The 27,588-nt window shown below is 42.0% G+C and overlaps 1 protein-coding gene and 1 pseudogene across 3 annotated transcripts; both read left to right on the forward strand.

Moving 5' to 3' along the window:
• The first annotated feature begins 1,883 nt into the window (after nt 1–1,883).
• LOC137810905 (alpha/beta hydrolase domain-containing protein VTE7-like) lies at nt 1,884–27,133 on the forward strand. 3 transcript variants are annotated; one of them, XR_011080987.1, is made up of 12 exons: nt 1,907–2,260; nt 3,222–3,316; nt 3,404–3,501; nt 3,591–3,640; nt 3,905–4,000; nt 4,133–4,222; nt 4,933–5,025; nt 5,469–5,564; nt 11,892–13,023; nt 16,484–19,335; nt 26,534–26,707; nt 26,803–27,133. XR_011080987.1 is itself a non-coding variant. In XM_068612398.1 (10 exons), the coding sequence occupies exons 1-10, from the start codon at nt 2,078–2,080 to the stop codon at nt 26,956–26,958; spliced, it is 1,023 nt and encodes a 340-aa protein (XP_068468499.1). In that variant the 5' UTR covers nt 1,884–2,077; the 3' UTR covers nt 26,959–27,133. The 3 variants fall into 3 exon arrangements, 1 of the variants encoding a protein (XP_068468499.1); XR_011080988.1 differs by lacking the exons at nt 26,534–26,707; nt 26,803–27,133 and having other exon boundaries at nt 16,484–17,135; nt 17,230–17,279; XM_068612398.1 differs by lacking the exons at nt 11,892–13,023; nt 16,484–19,335 and having other exon boundaries at nt 1,884–2,260; nt 26,642–26,707.
• Nucleotides 6,792–8,496, forward strand: LOC137810904 (probable alpha,alpha-trehalose-phosphate synthase [UDP-forming] 9; annotated as a pseudogene).
• Nucleotides 27,134–27,588: the final 455 nt, after the last annotated feature.

Consider the following 27,588-nt stretch of genomic DNA (forward strand, 5'->3'; position numbering starts at 1 on the left):
GTCTTTGCGCTGAAGACAAGTCTTCGGCTTAAGACTGGGGGGCTTGTGTACCGTCCCGTATCAGGGCGTTGACTAAGTCAAAGTCAACGACTGGAAAGTCAAAGTCAACTTAAGGTGTCGCCCAGGTGTAGAGACGCCAGGAGGAAGCGTCGCCAAGATAGGACCAGGCGTCGCCTGGGTGAAGGCGTCGCCTAGCCAGGGCGTGGCCAGATCAAATAGTGTAAAGGTAAGGCAATCACAGTATGGTTCCCCGATACCCATGGGTAGGAAATACCATGGAGGGAGCGACGCCGTGGGAAGCCTCAGGACCCGATATCTCGGGAAAGTGATAAAGAGAAGGAAAAGGTGGCTTCAAGGCCATAGTGATAGTACCAGTGAAGGGCAGCCTGACTCGTGAAGTACCCTTGCCGCCCCAGAGACGCCTTCGGGACAGATACGACCCAAGAGGAAGGTCACGCCCAGGATAACCGGGTGCAGGGTGCGAGAGGAAGGCAGATACGCTCTCAGAGTAAGTGGCTAGATACTTGGGGGCATGAGTTGGCACCCAAAAAGCCACCCCTAGCGCAGTAGCACTCCCAGGTAGGAGGACCCACACGCAGAAACGCCCCCAGATGGGGTCATGGCGTCGTGAGGCCCTCCACGTGTACGACAGCCATGCCAGAATAGAAACACTCTCTAGTCAGGTGCCAGGTAATTAAGATATTCAATACAGTTTCCCTTTCAAGCATTCAGGTACTATTAGGGCTCCCGAGCGTTTCAACGTCTTAAATGTGCTACGTTTCGTAATTAAGTGCTTTAAAGAATACGTTACGTTAGAGATTAAAAGCGCTTTAAGGCGCTTTAAATGCTGGGGCAGTTTAAATAGCGCTGAGAATGTCGGAAAGAGGGTTGGAACCTTTGGCAAACTTACGAGAAACTCTTTGGTTGCTTGGCCGTGCTTTAAGGTTACGTACAAGTGACTGGAGAATATTTTTGCCTAAAGGAGACAATACACACACAGATACACAGTTCTTTCACCACCTTCAGAGTGCCACACGCGGTGCTCAGATACGTGGGTGGACAGTTTTTTGGTGTTTCTTGCTGGCTGACTTGAGCGTCGGAGTGCAAACGGCCGCTAGGGCGCCTCTTTGTCCTCTTTTTTGTAGGAATTCACAGGCAATCAGTGGGAAGGAGTCCTTAGCTGACGGTTGAGGTCGCGCACGAAGACGTCCCGGTCAACCGGACGGAACATGAATCTAGATATAATTGCATGAAAACACATTTCAAGATAACAACTACTTTTTTTTTTTATAGGAAAAGACTACCTAAGAATTCTATAACGACATTTAACACTTAGTGTAAATTCAATAATTTAACAGTTATTCGATTTTATGGGCATTATTAAGAAAAGGATGATAAATAGTTTAAGGAAGAAATTATACTATAAAGAAAACTTCAATGATATATATGAAACTTTAAAAAAACTACAAATATCTGCATAATTATTAATATCCAATCCTCTTTTAAAACAATTATTCTTAATTTTTTTTTTACTTATTTAAATAAATTATTTACATTTATTTCTAATATGAAATATTAATTTGTATATATGTTTTCTATTTTAACTAAAAAAAATCTATAATAATTATTTTTTTCACATATTAGTATAAAGTTCATGATGACATCTTTTGTCAATTTTATTTTATGACACCTAGCTTTTTGAATTAATTTACACTTTAATAACTAGTGTATATTTATTTTGAAGTAGAAATAAAAATATAAAAAAAATCCAAATTATTTATGAAAAAAATTTGTATATTTTTTTTATTTGAGCATAACTTTAAATCACACTTGAAAATGAAACCGAAATATTGTATAAATTTATATTTTAAAACCAATATAATGTATTCTTATTCACATTATCCTTAACATTAGAAAGCAAGGAGGAAGTGTGTTAATGGCGTGAAATCAGAGTTGAGAGTGAGGATGAAGTGGCAGTTATTTGTCAAAACATAGGACAGGACAGGTCTGACATACATATGCCACGTTCCTTCACCTTAGCCTCTGTCTCTGGGTTTTTCAATTTCAGTTTTTTGAAATGCTATTACTATTACCACCTCAGTTCGCTTCTCAATCGCGCTTGCCTTTTCCCTCCACACCCAAACTCAAGCTTGTGTCTGAAACTGATGTCTTCCCTTCATTTCTTCCTAAAGAAGTCCACAGAATCAAAGACCCTTTTGCGAGAACTCTTGCTAACCGGATTCAGAGACTTCCCGTTTCTGTAAATTCTGCATTTTTATCAATTCCACCTTCCAATTTATTTACTTACTATCTTATGTTCTGTATTTGTCGTCCTTTTCATATTCATTATGCTTGTAGTCTAATGCATTATGCTAACATGTTGAGATATCCAATAATGAAATTGAACCAGGTGCGTTTGGATTGATGGAATAATTTGGAATTTAGGATGGAACGTTTTTTTCTCTTTCATTCTAGTACCTTTATTTTCTCCTCCTATTTGGAGTTTATGCCATGAAACCAACTTTTTTGTTTACTAATCTCCTTATCATACGTTGTTCACTTCCCAATCAATGGAAACTTTCCTGCATTTCATTATAAAATGTCCAATAATAAATGGTATGCCAATTTTGTTTCACATACCATTCTTTTCTACTCTTCATTAGATATCCAAAAGGTCTCTAATAAGCAAGGAAGTGGGTGGAGGTGTTGATAAAGTCTGTAATAAGCAAAGAAGTAGGATGAGAGAGAGGAGTCTATTATAAATATCTAAGTGGGTGAAAGAAAGAGTCATTCTTTAGTATGAATGGAAGTAAGGAGGACCAGGCTCTTGAAGGCCCTGGAATATTGTACTTTGTTTCCTTTTATCTTGCATTGTTATCTTCAAATAAAGATTTTCAGGTCTTATATTTTGTATTATATACTGATTCATTTCCTTGAAGACTACCATTGTATTATGGTCCTTTAGAGTTTAGACTGTTGGTGGTGGTGGTGTGTTTATTTACTCAAGCTACTCTTAAACTGAATAGAAGCAATGATTTTTTCTAAATAATTCCTTTTTATGGGCTCTTCAAACATAATAGACTCTTTCATTCTCTCTTCCTTCAAAATATAGTTTATCTTCCAACTTTCCAAATGTGTAGACTGTTTAGGAAGTTTTTGAGCTTGTTCTCTTGAGAAAATTGCTCAATATATACTATTGCTCATTACTTTGGCACAATCAGGTTAGGTTCTCGGAAGATCCTATCATGAGTAGTAGTGTGAAGCCGATGATGCAGAACAAGGAAAATCCAGTTGTCCTACTTCATGGCTTTGACAGGTGCTCAAAACAAGCAAGTGACAGAATTTGTACCTTTTTCTGCTCAAGTTACATTTGGATTTCATTTCACTCCTTCTCATTGTTCAGCTCATGTTTAGAATGGAGATACACATATCCATTGCTTGAGGAAGCTGGTTATGAGACATGGGCTGTTGACATTCTTGGTTGGGGTTTCTCTGATCTAGGTTTGCTTTTTTACTTTCCCCATGTTATGTTCATTCCTTTCTTTCATTTTAATGATTGGGTTTTCTCTTTTTCTTCTTATATCCATCAGAAAAACTTCCTTCATGTGATGTGGTATCAAAGCGTGATCACTTTTATCAGGTAGTTAGGTGATAACTAATGCGCATCTCTTGGATCCTTGGCTTTGTAATGATATTTGTTTACAGCTTTGTTGGCAGTGTGGCCATTATAGTTATACATAACTCTAAAAAGTACATCTATTAAATTGTTACCCTTTTATGTTCAGACTATGAATTGAAGTAAGAAATCGTTTATAGTGTAGGCTTTGACAAATTTCTTTGCACCTCTGTTGTTTTACTTCCTATTGTTTCATTGTGCTGTGGGTGAATTGGATTTATCTACCAGTTTTGGAAGTCTCACATCAGAAAGGCAATGATATTGGTTGGTCCAAGCCTTGGCTCTGCAGTTGCCATTGATTTTGCGGTCAATTATCCAGAAGCTGTATGTGGTATCCAATAATTTAACTTCTGAATATTTGACAAATTTTGAGGTTTTTTTTTATTAAAAGGCAATTTTATCAAGTGATTCATTCTGTTATGATCTAGTAATTTTCTTGAAGTTCATTTTTTTCAGGTGGAAAAGCTTGTTTTGATTGATGCTAGTGTGTATGCCGAAGGAACAGGAAACCTAGCAACCTTACCTAGAGCAGCAGCCTATGCTGGGGTGAGTATATCTCCAACTTACCACAAGCTATTATCTAGAAAATCATGTCTAAATCTATATCAGCTGGACAAAAACATCTGTTTATTCAATCATCTAGAATATTGTTTCATATCCTGTCTACAGAATATTTTTTTTTTTAAAATTGATCTTACCCTGCTAAAATGAAATTCCATTAACTTTATCATTTCTTAATATTGCATTTTATTTTAGGAAATGGCATATCTTTTTGTTAGGTATCAGTTACTCTTTTTCTTCCATCTTGTTACTCAATATAATATAATGAATTGAGCTTGGATGGCTCATGGCCTCTTGGAACTACCCATTACTTATTTTGATCCAAAATAAAGAGCAGATGACTTAATTTCCCATTGAATTTCACTGAAATTATAATAAAACTCAAGGAGGAACACTCCTTGTGGAGATTAACTTTTACTCCAAAAGAAAAGGAGCAGAACGAATGAAAAATAAGCAAGAAAATGAACAATCAGATTTAAATTGAAAGATTCTACCCTCCCTGGTTTAAACAGCCAAACCCCTCTATAGCTTAAATCAGATTTGAATTGTTAGTCCTGTTTCCTAAGTAATGCTTGTTTAGTCTTTTCTCTCGATTCTTTTACTTCTTTTGGGGGAAGATATATGAATGATAGCATGAGATTGTTAATTCTTAAATGGTGCAAGTTGTGGTCACCATTGATACTATTTTGAATCAGGCATATGTATTGAAGAGCATTCCGTTACGCTTATATGCTAACTATTTGAGCTTCACAAACTTGTCTTTCAGTACCAGCCTCGATTGGACCAATGTGAGTTGCTAGATCTTAACAATATTATCACTTTCTTTGTGTACATATGTTTGCATTTATTTTCAATTTCATAATGCACCATGCTCAACACTTAGTCGCATAAATGTATCAAACATATTTATATCTAGAAAAACATGTAGTTTCTAAGGATTAAACCTAATTCGTCGGAGCATTGATCATCATTCTAATTTATAATATGGTGAACAATATGAATTGCTAAACTAAAAATGTGTATAAAAATGTGTTCATAATACCACTTAACACTCAACATCACAAGCTTAAGCATGTTATAGTTCATAGGATAGTTGTTAGGAGATTTATGTATGGTTTATTTAAGATATAATAGCCATATACTATCACACACGCTGAGTGGCACTCATTCACTGTGATCTTTAGATGTTGCAGAATGAAGTTGGATAACATGTTGGTGTAATCTTAAACAGGTGGGTCGCTTGCATTGTTTATTGCCATGGTGGGAGGATGCTACAGTTGATTTTATGACTAGTGGTGGTTATAATGTTGTCTCCCAGATAAAAAAGGTATTTTCAGCCAGGGTCTATTATCAGTTTTTTTGTATCATTACCAATATTTCTTATAAAATCATCAATAATTCTTTCTTAATCAAGATTTTTAAAAAGTTATTTTAATGGCAATTAGAGAAAGACTATTTATTCTATGTTGTGACATAGTGCCACCATTGATGATGGAAGGAAAATTAGCAACACCACTCCATGAATGTTGAGCAAGAACAAAGGAATAAAGAAAATGCGTTTCCAAAAATAATTAATTATCAAAATAAAAATAACATTAAATTATAATTTACTTAAATAAAATATCATGAATAGAAAGTTAACATCCAACCATGACAGCGTATATGTATTTTCGCTGCCTATGAAGCATACACATTTTGATAATTCCTTTGACATATTTTCTGATCTGTATTCTTATCAATCCCTAGCCATCTTTGCTCCAGATGAAGAATAATATGTGATAAATGGCATTTTTATGTCTAAAGCTTCATCAATATTTAGTTCCACATTAAATCTTCTGCCCCAGATTGAATCAATTTACCATCTTTACATTTTTGTTCTTCCCAAGTTTCAAAGGGCTTATCCTTTCTAGGTGTAGATGGCTATACTTTCAATTTTTCATTTACAGGTCTTTGTGTTATTAGGAACAGGCTTATCGTAAATTTTTCCATTCACAATATTTTTTTCATTTCTTTTTCAGTAATTTCTATTAAAAATTCATGTTCTTTTTGAGAATGTGGATTAATCAACAAAACATAAATAATATAAAACGAGATACTTCGAAGTTATATAAAGATCCAAAACTCTCACCACCTACCTTAAAAGAACATAACAACATTATAGGAGAAGAAACCATGAACCTAGGCATCTTAGCACCACCCCTCCTACTTGCAAAACAGAATTATGCAGCAAGTGCATAATATAATAAATCTATATGTTAAGAAGTAGGCTTTAAGCCTAACTCAACCTCATAAAACCGGCTCAATGAGGTGAGGTTTGCACCCACTTATATACTATGAAAGACTTTAATCTCTAGTCGATGTGGGATCTCCAACACACACCCCTCACGCCGAGGATACCAACTCGTGCATGGAGATATATGTTATGGGTGGTCTGATAACGGCCTGATAGCGGGTGGCCTGCTAAACCCAACAAATACTCGCTAGGATAGACTCGAAATGGCTCTGATACCATGTTAAGAAGTGGGCTTTAAGCCTAACTCAACCTCATAAAACCGGCTCAATGGGGTGAGGTTTGCACCCACTTATATACTATGAAAGGCTTTAATCTCTAGTCGATGTGGCCATACAAGTACACTGTTTGTAGGCAGGGAAGTGCTAAAATGGATGAAGCCTTAGAAATTGCTTCTGACTCCCCCTGTGTAAGTGCACTTGTTGTTTCTGAGTTTATAGGCTGCACACCATCTCTTAGTGGGGGCAATAAGGGTGAACCCATGGGATATTGATGCAGTAGCCGAAGCACTAAATTTGGCAATCACAATGTCTGATGGAGAGAAGCAGCTTCGACATGAGAAGCACTACAGATATGTTAGTTCTCATGATGTGGCCTACTGGGCTAGAAGCTTTGAGCAAGATCTAGTGTTTTCGTGCAAGGATCACCACAGAAACTGTTGTTGGGGCATTGGCTTTGGTTTGAACTTCAGAATTTTGTCTCTGTCTCCTAGTTTCAGGAGGCTATCCATAGAACACATTGTCCCTGCATATAAAAGGAGCAGTTGCAGAGCAATCTTTTTGGATTATGATGGTACAGTTGTACCTCAAGCATCCATTGTGAAAGCCCCCAGTCCTGAAGTCATATCTGTGCTAAATAATCTTTGCAGTGATGTTAACAACACTGTGTTTATTATTAGTGGTAGGGGAAAAAGTTCATTGAGTGAATGGTTTGATCAGTGTGAGAATCTTGGTATAGCAGCTGAGCATGGTTATTTTATAAGGTGGGGTAAGCATGCTAGTTGGGAAATGAGTCATCCAGATACGGATTTTGCTTGGAAAAGGATTGCTGAACCTGTGATGAGATCTTATATGGAGGCCACAGACGGCTCCTCTATAGAGAGCAAAGAGAGTGCCTTGGTATGGCATTACTGTGATGCAAATCCTGATTTTGGATCTTGGCAAGCCATGGAGCTGCTGGATCACCTTGAAAATGTACTTGCGAATGAGCCTGTCGTTGTGAAAAAAGGACAACATATTATCGAAGTCAAGCCTCAGGGAATTACAAAAGGGTTAGTTGCACAAGAAGTTCTTTCTACCCTAACCAAGAAGGGTAAATTGCCAGATTTTGTACTGTGCATTGGTGATGATAGGTCTGATGAGGATATGTTTGAGAGCATTTTAACCAAACCTTACAGTGCTACCTCCTTCTCAGCACCCGAAATCTTTGCATGCACTGTTGGACAAAAACCAAGCAAGGCTAGATACTACCTTGATGACACCAAGGATGTGATGTCATTACTTGAGGGTCTTGGTGCTGCTTCAGTGCCTAAATCAAGATATTCTACAGAAACCCCTTTGGAGAAAGGAGAAGTATGTTTTGAGAATATCCTATAAAGTAAAGGTACATTTTAGCTGTGTAGGCATCCGCACAGGAGAAAGAAACAGTTTTGATTGGTTGTTTTTGGTATGATGTACAAAAGCATGGTTTAAGGGAAAAAACTTTGAATCTGACTTTTGATTATAGAAAATGTTGCTAGCAACTTTAAGTCTCAGAAATTGAACACAAGGAATTAGAGAGATTGATTTTTTTTTATTGGTAGGTGGGGACAAAAGGGTGTACCTGTAGCACTGAAAGGATACTGAATATGTTCATAGATACAAAATCTAGGTATTCTTCCCAGGAATTCATTGGTTGTATATTTGATGGGTTTATGTATACATTAATGTCATTCAGAATCTAATATTTTTTGTTTCGGAGAAAAGAAAAACCTCATGAGCCGGTTTTATGAGGTTGAGTTAGACTTAAAGTCCACTTCGTAATATGGTATCAAAGTCATTTCGAGCCTATCCTAGCGAGTGTTTGTGTTGGGCCTATCGTGTCACCCGCTATCGGGCCGTTATCGGACCACCCATAATATATAGTCTCACGCACGAGTTGGCAGTCTCGGCGTGAGGGGGGTGTGTTGGAGATCCCACATTGACTAGAGATTAGAGCCTTTCATAGTATATAAGTGGGTGCAAACCTCAACCCTATGAGCTGGTTTTATGGGGTTGAGTTAGGCTTAAAGTCCACTTCATAATACTATACTAACAAGTTCTTTATTACAAAAAGTCTTCATCATAAGTACACTAATCTTTACTTATGCCAACATATACCTACTCTACAGCCCCAAAGGAGAGTCATTGGTGCTGAAAAAACCAGAAATGAGAACAACAAACCCTTTGCCTCCTCCATGACCTTGACTGCCAAATTCTACTTTCTTTTCCTGTAACAAAATAAACAAGATCTTTTCCCTTCCTTGGCTAAGAAGTATGTCAAAACTTTTCCAGATAACCTTGTTAAACACCACACTAACTGCATAATCAGAATGATAACCCAAAACTACAACTATTGATAATTTAGTACACAAATGTTCACCACTGTTCTCATGGAGCTTCTTCCACCTAACATATCCCTTCACCCCGATCTTCCTCCATCCTATAGCATCTGTCTCCCCTGCATTACAAATCCTTTGTGACCACCACTCAATCACCTATAAATACCACATCTGCATCACAACAAAACTTTCAACATCTGTATACGGACCGGTCAAGACAACAAAAAAACGCATAACCAGAGTCTATTTTAACTTAAGGAATGGAAACAATTTAAAGGAAAGAGCACCCAATCAGAGGAAGAGAAATTAAAATTTTTTATTTTCCTTCTCATCCAAGACCAAACTTGTAATGTACCAGACTAAAGATATTTTTTGCATCCACTTTCCCTTTTTTTAAAAACCACACCATTCCTTTGATTTCAAATACTCCAAATCACCGCTACCCAATTCCCTTTCCAAGCACGGCTCCTTTTCACATTAAACTGAAACAAACCGAACTGGATCAAATGGTGTTTCATATCATTGTGATAAATTATGTGTAGCCCCTCCCACTTTGAAACCATCGACCATATCTGAAAAGCTATCTTACATTTTACAAATAGGTGGCTGATCGTTTCCTCTACCAGATTACATAAAGGGCACATTAGGGTTGGCAATTGTTCTCGCCGGTTGACTTGGTTGCCGGTTGACTCTAACGATAGCTTCAGGCCCGCCTGTCTCCTCCTGGAGTCGAACTCCCTTAGATAGAAGAACGCTCCACCTGTAAAAACAAAGGGAAGCCCTTATAACCATTTGCACTTCGACGCTCAAGTCAATAAGGGCTAAAGAAACACTAATGTGTGTAAAGCAGTTTCAGTCTTAGAAATGACATACCTTGCTAGGGTTCTTACCACCCTCTTTATAGGTTGTATCTAGGGTTACTTCTATGTTGTTCCCACATCTCTTGGTGGGCTTAGAGTTCCTGGGAGAATGTCCTTGCGCCACTATTACACAATCTTAGCGTAATCTGGCGCATAGGACTTCCCTTTTCTGGAGTGCATAGACCTAACAGCGTAGCCGCCAGAGTACCTACTCATGTACCAGCATTGCGACATCATCTGTTCTTTTGGTGCCCTAAGTATTCACGTGCCATGTATGCAGTCTTTCCCTGGAAACCCTAACCCTAACGGACCTTAGCGCCTCCAAGGAACACTTGCTTGTGCTGTACCCATATGTACCATACACACCCCATGCATGATCCTCTCGTGACTTAGGTCTTTTTTGGTATCTGGGTGTTAACTCATACTGTTTGTGGGACCCAACTTACATGGCCCACCATTTCTATTAGACCACCGATGACCGATGTCCGATGTCTTTCACTAACGCCGATGATTGAGGTCTGTCCTGTACACAAGCCCCCAGTCTCGAGCTATAACTTGTTTCAGTGAAGAGACTAAGTGATCGTCCACGTTGACCTACGTGGCACTGGAGTGACGGGATGTGAATAGTACACCGAAACGACGTCTCACCATACTTTTTTAATCAGCGTACACGTGGCAGGATCAACGGCTAGGACTCGTTGTCGTTTGCGCTTCTTCGTATACGTTAAACCTTTTCAAAACCTTGCATTTTTCATTGTTTCATTACTTCACTTAAGCATTTCTCAAGCATTTCCTGCTCTCGAACGCTCTCTCTTCTCCTTCGAGCACTTCAAGCTTCAAAACCCTAACTGTCTAAAGGTATGATTTTTGTTTCATGATTCCAATGCTCATAACATGCTATAACTGTTCTGGGACTGTTTATGTTTTTCGCACTTTACGTTCTTCTTTTTCGCTTTCGCGCACTCTCTATTTTCTGGGTTTCTGAGGCATACCATCTTCCTCCTCTAAACCTTCGTTTTTTCTCCTTTTCTTTTTCTCTTTTTCTTCTCTAGCTTCATCTCTTAAGATGGCTCGAACGAAAACCACCCCGAACTCACCTCCTTCCATTGACTACCAACCCTTGTACCGTTGGGCTCCTGACAGCCTCTTAGCCGAGACCTCCAAAATCACCTCCTTCGAGGATATAAGAGCGTACAAGGAGGGCGAGGTTGATGAGAAGTTCCATGTGTTTGGGAGGGAGCACGACGTATACGTGAAGGTTCTGCCTTGTAAGGAGGGTGAGCCCGTGTGTATTAATGACCGCGCAAACCCCAAGGAACCTTTCTTCTTCATGCACGCAACCGTCTTCAAGCGACTCAAGCTTCGCCTCCCATTCACAGGGTTTGAGCGCTCTTCTGACTGAAATCAATGTGGCCCTTGCCCAGCTGCACCCCAACAGCTAGGCCTTTGTACGGGCCTTTGCCATTCTCTGCAACCACCTTGGCCATACGCCATTTGTGGATGTTTTCCTCTACTTCTTCGAGGCAAAGAGTCCTGGAAAGAAGTTGTGGATGAGCATCAACGGAGTGGTAGGGAGAGTCCTTCTAACCCTCTTCCAACAGTCTTACAAGGGCTTCAAAGGGAAGTTCTTTAAGATATGTTGCAACAAGCATGATCCTACCTTGCTGGATGGGTTCCCACTCTACTGGGTGGAGAAAACAAGGCTCAAGAAGCCTAGGAGTCTCGAGGACTTGACCCTGCCCGATTGCGAGGTGTGCCAGCTCCTTTCAAGTTTGGGAGTGGTGTTTATCATTGTTGAACTGATCAAGCTTGAGTACAACCCCAAGGCTATCAAAGGCTATATTGGTATCCTTTCCTGTTTCTGCTTTTACTTACTTGCACACTGTGTTGGTTCACTTTCTTATGCCTTGTTGTTTTCTCATGCAGACATGGTGCTCAATGAGGAAAAGAGGAGGATGCTAGCTGAGGCAGCCTCCAAACGCAAAGCTGGTGCTGGCCCATCTGATGTCGATGTTGTGACCCCTACTGATGCCCCCGCTACGGCTATCACTGCCCCCAAGCCCTTATGCTCCAACCCCGGTGGATCTTAGGCAGAAAGGGGTAGTTGAGGCCACTGCCTCCGAGGATGAGGACACCTGCTCTAGCCTCGTCTTCAAGAGAAAAAGGGTTGCTGATGTCGCAGTCCCAGCCCAATCAGCCTCAGATGGTTGCGCCTCCTCCTTCAAAGAGAATCCCCCAAGTGCATCTTCCCCTTGTGATATCGTTGTACACGAGGGCGGGGGAGAGACCGCCCCTGGAGGTGATCACAGCGCGCCTCCCGCTGTTGAGCTGCCCGCCTTTCTCCAGGAGGCCCTTCAATCCTTCCAAGACCGGGAGATGATGGAGAGCCTGAGCGAAGACCCCCTGCAAGGGCATGCAGCCAAAGGCCTTGGGGAATTTTCCGTCGCATCCAGTCTTGCCATGAAAAAGGTGCAAGATTTGCAGATTGATGTGCAGGAGTTAAGGGAGGCAGGAAGTCGAGACGCACTCCAGATCAAGAAGCTTACACAACGTGAAACTGTGCTGTATCTGAAGTTGTCAGACCTTCGCCAAACCGACAAGGAGACCAAGAGGCTTCTGTTTGAGAAGTCCCAGGAGACCCTGAGTGCTCATTCAAAGGTCTTGTCTCTGGAATGAGGTCATCGACTTGCAGGAGAAGGATGAGGAGTCGCAGACGAAGATGGTCAGGCTAGAGGAAAGGGCCACTCAGCAAGAGGTGCGGCTTGGCCAGCGGGAGGGAGAGCTAGTCCGCAAGGACGAACTCTTCAATCAGATTAAGGAGGAGCTTACCAGCGACATTGTTGAGGCTTATGGTGCTGGGTTTGAGGATGTCATGGCCCAGGTTGCCTGTGCGCATCCTGAGGTGGATCTATCTCAAACAGGGTTGACAAAGAAAGTCGTTGATGGGCAGCTGGTCAACACCCCGGAGTAACTCCCTCCTTGTTGTAACTTAACTGACCATAATTCTCTACTCCAAAAGGAGAATCCAGAACATGACCTTACGTACCTGAATTTCACCGCTAAGAAAAGCATAACAATAGAACACAAGTCTCAGCAGTGCCACCACTTGTCCCCTCATTAAATAGCCAACACAACACCGCATACTGACTTAGTCCTAGAACCATAAATAAAGAGTAACTACGTATGTTCCTTTGACTTCATCAGAACCTCCTTCTTCCTTATTATACTGCTAAACACACACCAGCGCTTATCTTCCTTCCACTCTGCTTCCCTACCCCTACAAATGCTGACGCTCCTTTGCTTACATATTTTAGCCTCCTTGAATGCATGTTAATCCCACAATCCCGCTTCATTCAACCCTGTGCCTAACATCAGAAAACTTGTTGCCCACTATGTCCCTGTACCGAATCTGGATCTCTGCAAGGCACAATCCATCAGAGCCTCCCAGTTTTAATAACAGTCCAGAACCAGAATTCCAATCCAACATATCTTGATTTTCCTTTCATTCTAGTTATCCCCTCTCTTCTAATTCATGTAACAACGACCTTCACTTCAGTTCAGTAACCTTGTAGGCACAGAATGGGATTGATAACCCAATCAGAAAAAGAATAATTAAAAGCATAAGTCCCATGTTTCAACCTTAACCACACAAATAGTTGTGCTAAGTGAAATATTTCTTCAGCATTAACTACCCCTTGTTTAAACACAACCAAGTTTCTTTGTTCCCATATACTCCTGATAACCGCAACCCATACTCCCTTCCATACCTGATTTTGTTTGTGAGTTAAATGAACTAAGTGAAATCTCTCAAAGTGGCTCATAAGGTCCTTATGTTGAGCAGACAAGATACCTATCCACCTGAGACAAAGAGACCGTACTTTTTGTGCAAAACAACAAGATAGAAAGAGATGATGACTTGATTCTTCCGCTGCCTTACATAGCACACAAAGCGTGGAATTGACGACCATACCTCTCCTAGTGAGATTGTCATATGTTGGAAGTCTCCCAATCACAACCCTCCATGCAGTGTACAACGCCTTAGGTAGCGCTTTAGCTTGCCATAGGAGTGAAAACCCATTATGCGATATACCAGTGATAGAGTGACATAAAGTCTGGTATGCAAATTTCACTGCAAAAACTCCATTTGGATCCCCGTTCCACACCATTACATCCTCGGTTTCCTTTGTCGGACTCTTCTCTATAATAAGATTCATCAAATCTACCTCCATAGTACTTTCCCACTCAAATCTAGACCTTCTCCACCTTAACCTCCATGACCACTCCGTATCCTCCCAAAAGCCTACCTCTCTCACCTTCTTTCCTTGATCTAAAGATATGGTGTGCAACCTGGGAAACAGCTGTTTAAGCTTTTTATTGTCCACCCAGGCATCGTCCCAAAAACTGATTTGCTCCCCTGAACCAACTTTCCATGCAACTTGATTGTGAAACCAACCCTCACCCTCTTCCTCTCCGCAAGCCTTGGAAAGATCCCTCCACCACCAGGATTGGCGGTTGCCATAGTCTTGATTTCTGGTATCTCCACTATAATACTTGGACGCCAAAACCTCTTTCCATAACCCTTTTTCCTCACTCATCGATCTCCACTTCCATTTTACTAGCAGGGCTTGATTAAACAACCCAACATCCTTAATTCCCAAACCCTCTTCCTCTCTTACTTTGCACATTCTTTCCCACCGAACCCAAGATATATATCTTTGATCTTTCTCTCCTGCCTAGAGGAACCTTCTCTGAATGCTAGTAATTTTCTTACAAACTGATATCGGAGCTTTATAGAATGAGAGGTAGAACAAAGGTATAGCCGTTAACACCGACTTGATCAAACAAACTCTTCCTGCAAACGATAAATATTTCCCCTTCCAAGCACTGAGTCTAGCTTTAACTTTTTCAACTACCGGTTCCCAAAACTGCACTCTCCTTGGATTGCCACCTACTTGTAACCCCAGATAAATAAAAGGGATCTGCATTACTCCACAGTTAAGTGTTCTTGCATATGACTCAAGTATACTTCTGGCAACCTTTATACCGGCCAACTTTGATTTATGGAAGTTAACTTTAAGCCCAGACGCTAACTCAAAGACCCTGAGAATCGCCTTGATTGTGAAAATATTGGAGAAAGAATCTTCGCACATGAACAAGGTGTCATCAGCAAACTGCAACAGACAACATTCTACCTGATCTATTCTCACCTTGATACCACTTAAAAATTTATCCTTTAGAGCTTTCCGAACTAGCCCAGCCAAGCCTTCTGCTACTATAAGGAAGAGGAAAGGGGCCAGAGGGTCACCTTGCCTCAATCCCCGCGAGAGATTAAACTCCTCCGTCGGGCTACCATTCACCAAAACCGATACCGTAGCCGTCTCCAAACAGCCATTCACCCACTTTACCCATTTACTGTGAAACCCCATTCTATGTAACATATCCAACAAAAAACTCCACCTAACTGAATCATATGCCTTCTCAAAGTCTATCTTCAAACACACCCCACTCCTCCTACTCCTTCGTACCTCATCGATCACTTCATTGGCCATCATGACACTTTCCAACATTCCCCTATCTTTAAAGAAAGCTGACTGAACATCATCTATAACCATAGGCATGACTTCCTTTATGCGCTCTAACAACACCTTCGTTATGATCTTATATAAACCCCCCACTAGAGATATAGGCCTGAAATTATCAATCATAACTGGGTCTTTCACTTTAGGAATAAGAGCAATGAAGGATGCATTGCACCCCTTTGGGAAGCTTCCATGTTCCTGGAACACGTACACAACATCCATGATATCCTTCTTTAAAGACTCCCAATTGCTTTTAAAGAAATTAAAATTAAAGCCATCTGGGTCCGGGCTCTTCGATCCTTCACACATCCACATTGCAGCCTTTACTTCTTCCTCAGCAAACCCCTCTACCATTCTCGACTAGCCTCCTCAGAGATAGACATGGAATCCACAGAGCTTAGCTTAACACCCAAGTCAGAGGTAGCCATGAACCTTTGTTCGAACACTCGTTTAGCTTCCCTTCGTACAGTTTCTGGTTCTTCACACCACTGATTATCCACTTCTACTCCTTTAATTTCATTCCTGAGTCTTCTCCACCTTGTAAGAGAGTGATAGAATTTGGTATTAGCATCCCCATATTTAAACCTTATAGATCTAGTTTTTTGCCTACTTAAAGATTCCTGTTTTTTCTCTACAAGCTTTTGTTGGCTAAGAAGCTCCAGCCTTCTCATATTCTCTCCCTCCGAGAGATCACAGTTTGCATCCTTGATGTCTAGCTTCTCAATCTCCTTCATGATCTTTCGCCTATTATCTTCTAGATTCCCGAAAACACTCCTATTCCATTCTTTTAGGTCACGCTTCAACAATTTCAATTTGTCTTTGAAATTAGAGATACCATTCCCATACACCTCATAACTGTTCCACTTCTCCTTCACCAATTCCTTGAACCCAGGTTCCACAAGCCAAGCGTCTATTGTTTTAAACGGCTTGGGGCCCCAGTCTTTAACCCAAGACTTGACCACTATAGCGCAGTGATCCGAGACCTCCCTTGGTTGCACATATTGCTTGTTGACTCTATCGCCTGTTGACTTTAGTCTTTCTTTGTCGTCTCAGAGTAGAGATAATGCTTGCCCAAGCTCTCATTTCGCCCTATCCTTTGCCAAACAAAGGTAAGGGAGATGCTGCCCCCAACCTTGACTCATACGGTCAAGGGGGATCCTTAACTAGGTACTACGCCGCTCTCAACCCTGTCTTATAAAACAAGGGAGACCTCTGGCTGGGAACCATACTACTCTCGGCCTTGTCTCACAAGACGAGGGAAAGGTTTACTTAGCTAGACTCAACCTTTCCACACAGGGATAAGGGAGACGTATACCTGAAGCTCATACTAACCTTGCCTTACAATACAAGGAAGAGGTCCTTTTTTCTGTCCACGCCCTAGCCGTATAGAGGCAGGGGAGGATTTTAACTGACAACTATTTTTGTTCTCGACCTTGGCGTTCCTACAAAGAGGGAGACTCACTAAGAACCATGCTATTCCTAGTCTTGGTGTTTCTAACCCAAGGGAGATGCTTGTTTTCCTAACCTCGTCCTTGTCGCATAGAGGCAAGGGAGGGTTTTTTTGGTGAACCATACTACTCCCAATCTTGGCGTATCAAAACAGTGGAGAGGTTCGTTTTGCTGACCTCGCCCTAACTGTACAAATTTAGGGGAGGATTTTAACTTTTAAACCATATTGTTCTCAGCTTTGGTGAACTCACACAAGAGGGAGGCTCACAAAGAACCATATTATTCCTAATCTTGGCGTATCAAAGCAAAGAAGAGGTTCGTTTTACTGACCTCGCCCTAACTGTGCAGGTAGGGGAGGATTTTAACTGTTGAACCATACTGTTCTCGACCTTGGTGTTCTTACTCAAGAGGGAGGCTCACGAAGAACCATACTATTCCCAATCTTGAGTTTCTAACCCTAGGGAGAGGTGCATTAACTGCACTGTACAAAATATTTGTTTTTAACTGAATAACTGGAATTTTATTGGGTGACCTCATTAAAAAACCCTTATAAGGGAAAAAGAGTGTTCCCTAAAACTGTGTACAATGCAATAACTTAACTGAAATAAAACTTAAGGTTGGTCGCGTTCCACGTGTGAGGGATTGCTCCACCTTCTAAAGTCTCGAGCATGTATGCTCCATTCCCAAGGGCCTTTGTCACACGGAAGGGACCAGTCCACTTGGGAGACAACTTGTTTTCTAACCGATATGGGTGGGCTTTCCGCATCACTAGGTCGGCGACCTGGAACAGTCGAGGTCTCAGCTTGGAGTTGTACCTGTACTCCACCTTTCCCTTCAAGGCTTCCTCCTTGATCCTCGCTTCCTCCCTAACTTCATCCAGTAAATCCAGGTTCACATTTCTTTCTTCGTTGGATTCTTCAGCCACGAAGTTCTGAAAACGTGGTGAGCTCTCCTGGATTTCTACAGGAATCATCGTGTCCGAACCATACACCAAGCTAAAGGGCGACTCTTTGGTAGTGGACTGGGGAGTGGTGTGGTAAGCCCACACAATTCTAGGAACTTCTTCTGCCCAGGTCCCCTTAGTTTTTTCCAGCCTTCTCTTTAGACCTCTGAGCAGGACTCTGTTGGCAGACTCGACCTGCCCGTTTGTCTGGGGGTGTTCGACTCATGTGAATGCCTGCTTTATGCACAGCTTTCCCAACTGTTGGCTAGCAAACTGGGTGTCATTACCGGAATTCAACCGTTTTAAGACTCCAAAGTGGCATACTATACTCTTTCACACAAAGTGTTGGACCTTGTAGGCTGTGATTTGCACCACTGGCTCAGCCTTTATCCACTTTGTGAAGTACTCAATGGCAACCACGAGATACTTCATTTGTCGCACCGCTAAAGGAAAGGGCCCTAGAATGTCAATCCCTCAGGTATGGAACGACCATGGGCTATAGATCGACCTCAACTCTTTTGGGGGCACCTTGTGCCAGTCAGCATGTTGTTGGCACTGCTTGCAGCGGTATGCGTACCTGGTGCAGTCTTCCCTCATGGTTGGCCAATAATATCCTGTGTGAACTGCCTTCGATGAGAGAGCTCGGCCACCGATGTGACTCCCATATATCCCTTTGTGAAGCTCTGCCATAATATGCGTGCACTGCTCACCACTTACGCATATCAGGGTGGGGTGAGTGAAACCATGTTTGAACAAATTCCCGTCGATTAGGGTGTATCTGCTCGAATTTTTCTTGACCACTCTGACCTCTATGGGTTCCAACGGAAGTATCCCATCAGCCAAGTAGCGTTGATAGGGGGTCATCCAAGTCTCTCCCCCTTCAACTAGGCAAACTTGCATTGACTTTTCCCCTGGTAACGCGTATGTGCTTATTCTGGGCGTTTTCAGGGTTTCTTGAGCCAACGACCGATGACTTCTCTTAACACCTTCTGAGGTGCTTATCTGTTGGACTTCCGCCGTATCGTCTGTGGTGGTTCGAGGTGTTCTCAGGGTCTCATGAATGACTATCCTCTGTCTGCTCCCCTTGCTTGAACTAGCGAGCTTTGCTAGCAAGTCAGCTTGGGCATTTTGTTCTCGAGGAACATGTACTAACTCGAACATCGTGCAAGTCTCCTTCAAAATCTGAACGTACTGTAGGTATGCGACCATCTGGGGTCCTTGGCCTAGTACTCTCTTGTAACTTGCCCTGTTACTAACAGGGAGTTACTCTTCGTTATCAAACTATTCGCCCCCATTTCCTTAGCTAGCAGCATTCCAGCTATGAGGGCTTCATATTTCGCTTGGTTATTGCTGGCCTTGAAAGCAAACCACAAAGCCTGCTCGATCAACAACCCATTTGGTCCTTTCAAGATGACACCAACCCCACTCCTCTGTTGGTTAGAGGACCCATCTGAAATTTGCTCCTTCTTGGTGCGTGGATGCTGAGGACACGAAGTCAGCATAAACCTGGCCTTTGATAGGGCCTCTAGGTTCGTACTGCACATCAAACTCTGATAGTTCCACTACCCAGCGCACCATCCGTCCTGCCACATCAGGCTTCTATAAGACCTTGCGAATGAGCAGGTTTGTCATTTCGATCACTGTGAAGCTCTGGAAGTAGTATCGAAGTCTTCGCGCTGAAAACACTACTGCCAAAGTTGCCTTCTCTATGGCCTGGTACCTTACCCCAGGCCCTTGCAACACTTTACTCACAAAGTATATTGGTTTTTGTACCTGGTCCTGCTTCTGGACCAGGACCGAACTGATCGCCCGATCTGTGACAATCGAAGCGGGGTGCCTGGCTATGGCTTGCACAATACTGGGGGGTGGCCAAGTATTCCTTTAACTTGAGGAACGACTCCTCACACTCCTTGGTCCAAATGAACCTGTTATTTCTCTTGAGGCACTGGAAATAGGGATGCCCCTTATCTCCCTCTGCTGACACGAATCTGGACAGCGCGACCATCCGCCCCGTCAACTGCTGTACTTCCTTTACCGAGATCGGGCTACGCATAGTTATGATTGCAGCGTACTTCTCTGGGTTCGCTTCTATCCCACACTCAGTGAGTAGGAACCCTAAGAACTTGCATGCCTCCACCCCAAACACACTTTTCAAGGTTCAACTTCAACTTGTATTTTGCTATTGTAGTAAATAGCTCTTCCAAATCAGCGACATGTTGGTCTTTCACCTGGGAGGTGACCACCATGTCGTCCACATACGCTTGGACGTTTTGCCCTATCATGGGCGCAAATACTCTGTCCATCAGCCGTTGGTAGGTCGCCCCTGCATTAGCAGAAGAGCTCCGTCATGAATGTCGTCTTGCATTCATCCCTAGGATGCATGCAGATCTGGTTGTACCCCGAGAAAGCATCCAGGAAGCTAAGTAGTCTACACCCTGAGGCACTATCTACCAGGGTGTCGATGTTGGGCAGCGGGTAGGAGTCATTTTGACAGGCTTTATTAAGATCTGTGAAGTCCACACACATCCTCCACTTCCCACTGGCCTTCTTGACCAACATTACGTTCGCCAACCACTCTAGGTATTGTATGTCCCTGATGTGGCCAGCGCTCAGCAGCTTCTGGGTCTCTTCTTTGATGACTTGTCACCATCGTCATTGAACTTTCTTCGTCTCTGGCAGACAGGTCGGACCTTTGGGTCCATGGTGAGGCGATGGCACAGGAAATCGGGGTCAATGTCTGGCATGTCTGAGGCTGACCATGCGAAAGCATCCATGTGTCGTGCTATGACCTTGGCAATCTGGTCTTGTGCTTCTTGGCCCAAAGATCTGCCAAGCTTGAACTTCTTACCCCTGATCTCCCTCTCCAGCACTTCCTCTGCAAGCTCGGGTCATCTCTCCCGAGCGATCTCGAGACGGGTGACCCCTTCTTCCCTTGGAGGTTGGGTGGTGACTAAGCACACTCCTTTCTTTGTCTTAAGGCTATTCTCATAGCACCTCTTGTCCTCCTTCTGATTAGATTTCATGGTGATCACGACTCCTTCAAGGGAAGGCAACTTCATATTCATATGCCTCGACGAGGCCACTACTCCAATCTTGTTCAAAGCAGGTTTGCCCAAAAGAATGTTATAGGCTGAAGGAGCGTTAACGACAAGATACCTGATGTTGGCGGTGCGGGACGTTGCACCGTCTGTGAAGGTCGTCCTTAACTCTATGTGGCCCCGCACTTTCACCTGGTCTCCTGCGAAATTGTACAGGTAGCCAACGTAAGGCATCAATTGGTCAGGAGACAATTGCAGCTTGTTGAAGGTCGACCAAAACATCATGTCGGTCGAGCTTCCTTGATCTACTAGGACGCGGTGCACCTTTCTGCCTGCTGTCACCACTGAGATCACCACGGGATCATTGTCATGTGGGACCACATCCTACAAGTCTGTTCTGGTGAAGACGAGGTCGGGCTCGGGCGTCTGGTCTGACCTCTGCCCTTCCACTGTCATCACTCTTCTGGTGTATTTCTTACACTGGGAAGCAGTACACCCTCCTCTAGAGAATCCTTCAGTGATAGTGTTGATTTCTCCATGGATGGGCACCTCGTGCCCTTGATCTCTTGTTGGGGCCGCTGTCGTCAGAGCCGCAGGTCGTCAGAGCCCCCTGCGGCTCTTGCAGGTAGTCTTTCAAGAAACCGCCTCTTACTAGTTCATCCAACTGGAATCCCAATGTCAGACAACTGCGTAGGTTATGGCCAATGGCTTGGTGGAACTCGCACCAAGTGCTTTTACTGGGCCTCAGCCTATTATCAGTCTTCGGTCGGGGCTTTAGTCTGCTGGCCACATCAGGGATGGCGATCAGCTCCTTAAGGTCCACCTGAAAATTGTGTCTGGGTGGTGTGTTCTCTCTCGTGTGTGCCCTGGTCTAGGGCTTCCTCGCTTCGTACGGCGGTTGTGCTCCTGGGGCCTTCTTTTTCGTCGTTGCCTCATGTACCCTCATGGGCTGAGGACAACCTGTTCCCCGAGGTCGGACAGGGCCAACACTACTGCGTTTTTCTGTGACCCGATCCTCTGCGACGATGTGTGCCACAACCCGACGCCTGATCTCACAAAACGTCTTTAGGCAACATCTTATCAGTGAGTCGCTGATGAGTCCTGGCAACACCCTTTTGGTGAAGGCATGCACCGTCATGGCTTCGTCCTTGGTGTGTAGTTTCACCACTTGTACTCCAAACCTGTTCGAGAACTCTTTCAATGACTCTCACTAGGATTGCCTTACATCAAAGAGATCGTAAGAGACTGGAGGGGGAGTCCGGTTGACAATGTATTGTTCTCTGAAAAACGTTGAGAATTGGTCGAATGAAGTAATGTGTCCGTCAGGGAGACTGACGAGCCAGTCCAACGCTACGCCTACCAGCGTGCTCATGAATAGCTTACAGTACACAACGTTGAAGCCTTCCAAAAGCATCATCTGGGTGTAGAACACTGTGATATGCACCTTTGAGTCCTCTACACCTGTGAAGGTGACATTCGGGCCCATGGACGTGGCTGGTATCACAGTGTCCATGATCACCTGAGAGAATGGCATGAGGCGAGCCCTAACTGGCAGCGGCGGGGCTCGCTCATCCACAGTGCGTTCTCCCACTTACTGCAAATTCCTGCCCAGTTCCTCATTGGTTCTGCACAACTCTTTATTGTTCGCTTGCAATGTGGCCAGATCAACTTGGAAGCGATCCTGGTCAACTCTGGACGCTGCTACCGCCTCCTGAAGGGCGCGTATGATCTCCATGAGTTGTTGCATGGTGACATTGTCCCCTCCTGAGGGCGCAGCGGATCCTTGCCTCGTGCTTCTCAAGACGATTGTGAATGGGAGCTAGTTTTATCGAGCCCCACGGTGGGCATCAAATGTTCTCACCGGTTGACTTGGTTGTCGGTTGACTCTAACGGTAGCTTCAGGCCCGCCTATCTCCTCCTATAGTCAAACTCCCTTGGGTAGAAGAATGCTTCACCTGTAAAGAAAAAGGGGCGCCTCCTACAGTCTTTTCCTAGAAACCTTAATCCTAACGGGCCTTAGCGCCTCAAGGGAACACTTGCTTGTGTCGTACCCAAATGTACCATATACACCCCATGCATGATCCTCTCGTGACTTAGGTCTTTTTTGGTATCTGGGTGTTAACTTCATGCTAACTCATACTGTTTGTAGGACCCAGCTTACGTGGCCCACAATTTCTATTAGACCACTGATGACTGATGTCCGATGTCTTTCTCTGGCACCGATGACCGAGGTCTAGCCTGTACAACAATGAAACACCTCTTCTATGGAGATTAGTTCTAGTTGGGACTTTTCCTTCGAGGACCCTCCAAGCTAGCATTAGGGCATTAGGCACAACTTTAATATCCCATAAGATTTCCATTGCTTGGCTACTATCAGAGAGTGTAAACATTTGCAGGGCTCGATATGCAGATTTTACAGAGAAGACACCACCTTCTTCAGCTGCCCAAACTATCCTGTCCTGAGAGTCTTGTTGAATGTTACTAGTACCAACTGTATGAGTTGTTCTCTTTTCCCATTCTAGCAAGATCCTTCTCAAACCCAGGTTCCATACCCATCTAGATTCATTCCACAAACCAACTTGCTGGATACTTTTCACTGTCTTTTGAGATAAGATATAACTTAGGATATTTTTGTTTCAGGGTTAAGTTACCTAGCCACTTATCTTCCCATACAAAATTTCTTTCCCTACTCCAACTTTCCACGATAACATATTATAAAATCAGCTCCCCGTTTGTCCTTCTTCACTTTGTCGACAACCTCCTTCCAAAACTCCCTTTTCCTCGGATTACCTCCAACTTTTATACCTAGATATTTGAACGGGACCAACATTTGAGTGCATTTTAGCATGTGAGCATATACCTAGAGCTGCTGACTTTGCACTCCTATGGCTCCAATCCTTATCTTGTGGAAATTCATTCTTAACCCGTCCGCAAGTTCAAAGAATCTTAGAATTGTTTTTATCGTTATAACGTTTTGATTTGTCGCTTGGCACACCACTAGAGTGTTGTCTGCAAACTGAAGCATTGAGACCTTAAGTTGACCAACACCTACTTTCACCCTTTTCAACTTATTTTGGCTCAATGCTTTCCTTATCAATCTTGCTAGACCTTCCACTTCTACCAAAAATAGGAAAGGGGTGATTGGATCGCCTTGCCTTAGTCCCCTTGTGGGTGTAAATTCCCGAATAGAACTTCCATTAATCAAAACCGATAAAGATGAAGATTCTAACAGCCTTTTATCCATCTTATCCATTTCTCACTAAAACCAAGTCTTTTTAGCATATAATACAGGAATTCCCAACATACTGAGTCGTATGCCTTTTCATAGTCAACCTTTATAATTAAACTTGACTTCTTCTCCTTCATGAGATCCTCCACAACTTCATTAGCCACAACAATACTTTCTAACATTCCCTTATCTCTCAAAAAAAACATATTGAAATTTGTCAATAACTCTTGGTAAAGCAATTTTCATTTTATTAGCTAAAACTTTAGATTAATCTTATAAATTGCTCCAACAAGAGATATTGGCCTATACTCATCCAGTTTCGTAGGGTCTTTTATCTTTGGTACAAGGGCTATAAAGGAACAATTGCATCCTTTTGGGATTCTTCCTGTGTTCTCAAATCTTTGGACCGCTTGAAAGATGTCTTGCTTGAGGGTTTCCCAACTTCCTTTAATGAAATTGAAGTTGAAGTCATTCGGCCCAAGGCTTTTTGAGCCTTCACATTGCCAAACTGCCTCCCTTATCTCTTCCTACATTATCTTTGTTGTCAACTTAATATTTTCCTCCTGAGTAAGTTCAATAAAGTCAGCGTTCCCAAGCCTATTCTTGTAATTGGTAGGTTGAGAAAAGTGTTTTCGAACAGACTTCTAGCCACGAATCTAACAACAGGGTCCTCATTCCACACACCATCCACTTCCACACCTTTAATTTGGTTCGACATTCTCCTTCAAGAAATGATCGAATGGTAGAATTTTGTATTAGAGTCTCCCAACTTGATCCAATTTATCCTAGATTTTTGCCTTAAGAGAGATTCAATTTTGCAGTTAATTTCCTTGAGATCACTAAGGAATCAAACTCTTTTCCTTCTACCTCCTCACTCAACCGTTGATATGCATCCTTAATGTCCAACTTTCCAATCTGTGCTATTACATCTATCTTCGTTGTATAGATATTCCGAAAGACTTGTGTGTTCCAACTTTTCAGGTCATGTTTTAACATTTTAAATTTCTCCTTGCACTTAGACATACCTTCATCGCCTATAATATGAGAATTCCACTTAGTTTTAACCATATCAACAAACCCTTTACTGCAAACCATGTATCCAAGGTTCTAAAAGGCCTTGGATCCCAATCTAACTAGTTAGACTTAACTATGATAACACAGTGATCCGAAACTTGTCTTGTAAAAACATATTGTTTGCAGGCTGACCAAGAGTCTAACTATTCTTGTGACACCAAAACTTTGTCCAATCTACTCTGTCTTTTCATTTGACATGAACCATGTGAATTTTATTCCAACAACAGGAACATTTAGGATTGAATTCTTTTCGATAAACTCATTAAATCCATCTATCACTCTTTTCTGCCTTACAAAGGTATTAATGTCTTTCCTCTCATTAAGGACCTTACCGAAGACCTTACCACATTAAAATCGCCAATAAAACACCAAGTACAACCCACTTGTGTTTGCCTTATAAATGAAAGATTGTTCCATAGCTGTTTTTCTCCTCCCATATGCATGAGGAATAAACATTACAAATGGCTACCCTTGTGCTAGTCTTCACATGTTGGCCAAGAACCAATACGTAGCCTTCCCCAATTACATAGCTTCCGAAATGGTGGTTGCTTTAGTTTCTTGTAAACACAACATTTCCAACCCCTCCTTCCTTATCAACGCCTGTATATTGCTCCATTTTCCACTTCCCCCTAACCCACGAATGTTCAGAGTTCCTACTATCATAATTCACCTTGTTCGCCCCTAAGTCATTCGTAAGCAACCTGTCTTTTGCCTCCATTTTTTCCAGTTCCTCGATTGAAGTGTCACATAAACTAGATCTCTTGCAAGGTTGTTGGCACTTGTCAGCTTTTTCATTATCTGTTAATCATGATTGATGCAATTTGAACTCTTAACTTTTATTCCTTTGTACTGGGGTCTAACTAAGAATATGAAATCTCACACCGGGTAAAGAAAGAACAAGTTGACTAAGATACGGGTAAAGAAAGAACAAGTTGACTAAGATACACTTGACAAACACAAATTGAATGCTTTAAGGTTGAGTTGAATGTTTTATTAAATTTCTTTTGGGTTGGTGAAGATGTCTCAAGTATTTCTTTTTCTCTCTCTCTCATATTCTCTACACTTTGTTTTAATTTTTTTACTATCTTGGTTTGAATTCAAGTTAATCTTAGGCCTTGGAGATGAAAGTAGGGTTCTAAGTAGAAAAATAAATTTTTTTTACACTCTAATATTAAAAAACAATTATTCAACAATCATTTTTTAAAATACATATTATATTTATAGTAAAATAATAGCCTTTTTTATGTTAAGTGGAGGAAACTGATGTCAAATTTCTACACTTGAATTTCTACAAATTTAAAATTACAAGAGAAGTAGTTTTCTTCTCTAAACCAATATACTTTGATGCTGAATTTGTTTAACAGGTAAAGCAGAAAACTCTAATCATTTGGGGGGAGAATGACCGCATAATCAGCAGTAAGCTTGGTGTGGTAAGTTGGTACACAGCACATTCCAGTTTTCTATTCTAGGAGATTATATTTCCTACCAAAGATTGCAGTTAACTTGCGAACTTTTACTCTTTCAGCGACTGCATTGTGAATTACCTGATGCCATTATACGCCAAATACCCGATTGTGGTCACCTTCCTCATGTTGAAAGACCAGATTCTGTTGTCAAATTGATTGTCGGATTTGTTCAGAACAAGACCAAGACAGCAAATGAATGTGTTTCACCTTTGTGACAGGGAAGCATGCTGTGTACATGATATACTTGGGTTGGACACTTCAAATATTTCTTGTTGCATTTTTTTTTATTTTTCTCAGCTCTACTCCAATACAAAGTAGAAACAAAAAAATAGATATACCATAGCACTTTGTTATGTCTTCAATGGTTTATGCTCACTTTTAAAACATCAATTCTCTCTTGCTTTAAGATTTCTGATTATCTTAATATTGTACCAATTGTATTCATTGTGTTATTACAGCCATTTGTATTATGTTGCAGTGAAATTCTCTTGAATGTTAAATCAGTTTTACTCGTTGACCCAAAGCACCAAACTGTGCCGTATTTAAGATTATCAACTTCTAATGCTAATTCAAATTTGTTTGCGTTTTCGTGATGAAAATGACATTCCCATTTTTTATGTCATTAATTTGGACCAAACGAACTCTTGAAAGCAACAGATCATTGAAAATGTTTGTGACGGTGGCAACTGGTAACATGATCATTGATTGATGAGATAGAAAAATACACAAATTCACTACAAGAAAATCATGAAATAGAAACCAATTTTTAGAGACCAAAATAATTAGTTACAATAGAAACTAAAATAGAGACCATTTTAGAAACTAAAAAAAAAAATAGTTTCTAA

Source organism: Phaseolus vulgaris, chromosome 2 (assembly GCF_000499845.2).
Source record: "Phaseolus vulgaris cultivar G19833 chromosome 2, P. vulgaris v2.0, whole genome shotgun sequence".
In the NCBI taxonomy this organism is placed as follows: domain Eukaryota; kingdom Viridiplantae; phylum Streptophyta; class Magnoliopsida; order Fabales; family Fabaceae; genus Phaseolus; species Phaseolus vulgaris.

Coding starts and splice junctions, on each gene's coding strand:
- LOC137810905 (XM_068612398.1), top strand. CDS start 2,078: ATGCTATTACTATTACCACCTCAGTTCGCTTCTCAATCGCGCTTGCCT. Junction 3,502..3,590: donor TTGGGGTTTCTCTGATCTAG/GTTTGCTTTTTT, acceptor TATATCCATCAG/AAAAACTTCCTTCATGTGAT. Junction 5,026..5,468: donor CCAGCCTCGATTGGACCAAT/GTGAGTTGCTAG, acceptor AATCTTAAACAG/GTGGGTCGCTTGCATTGTTT.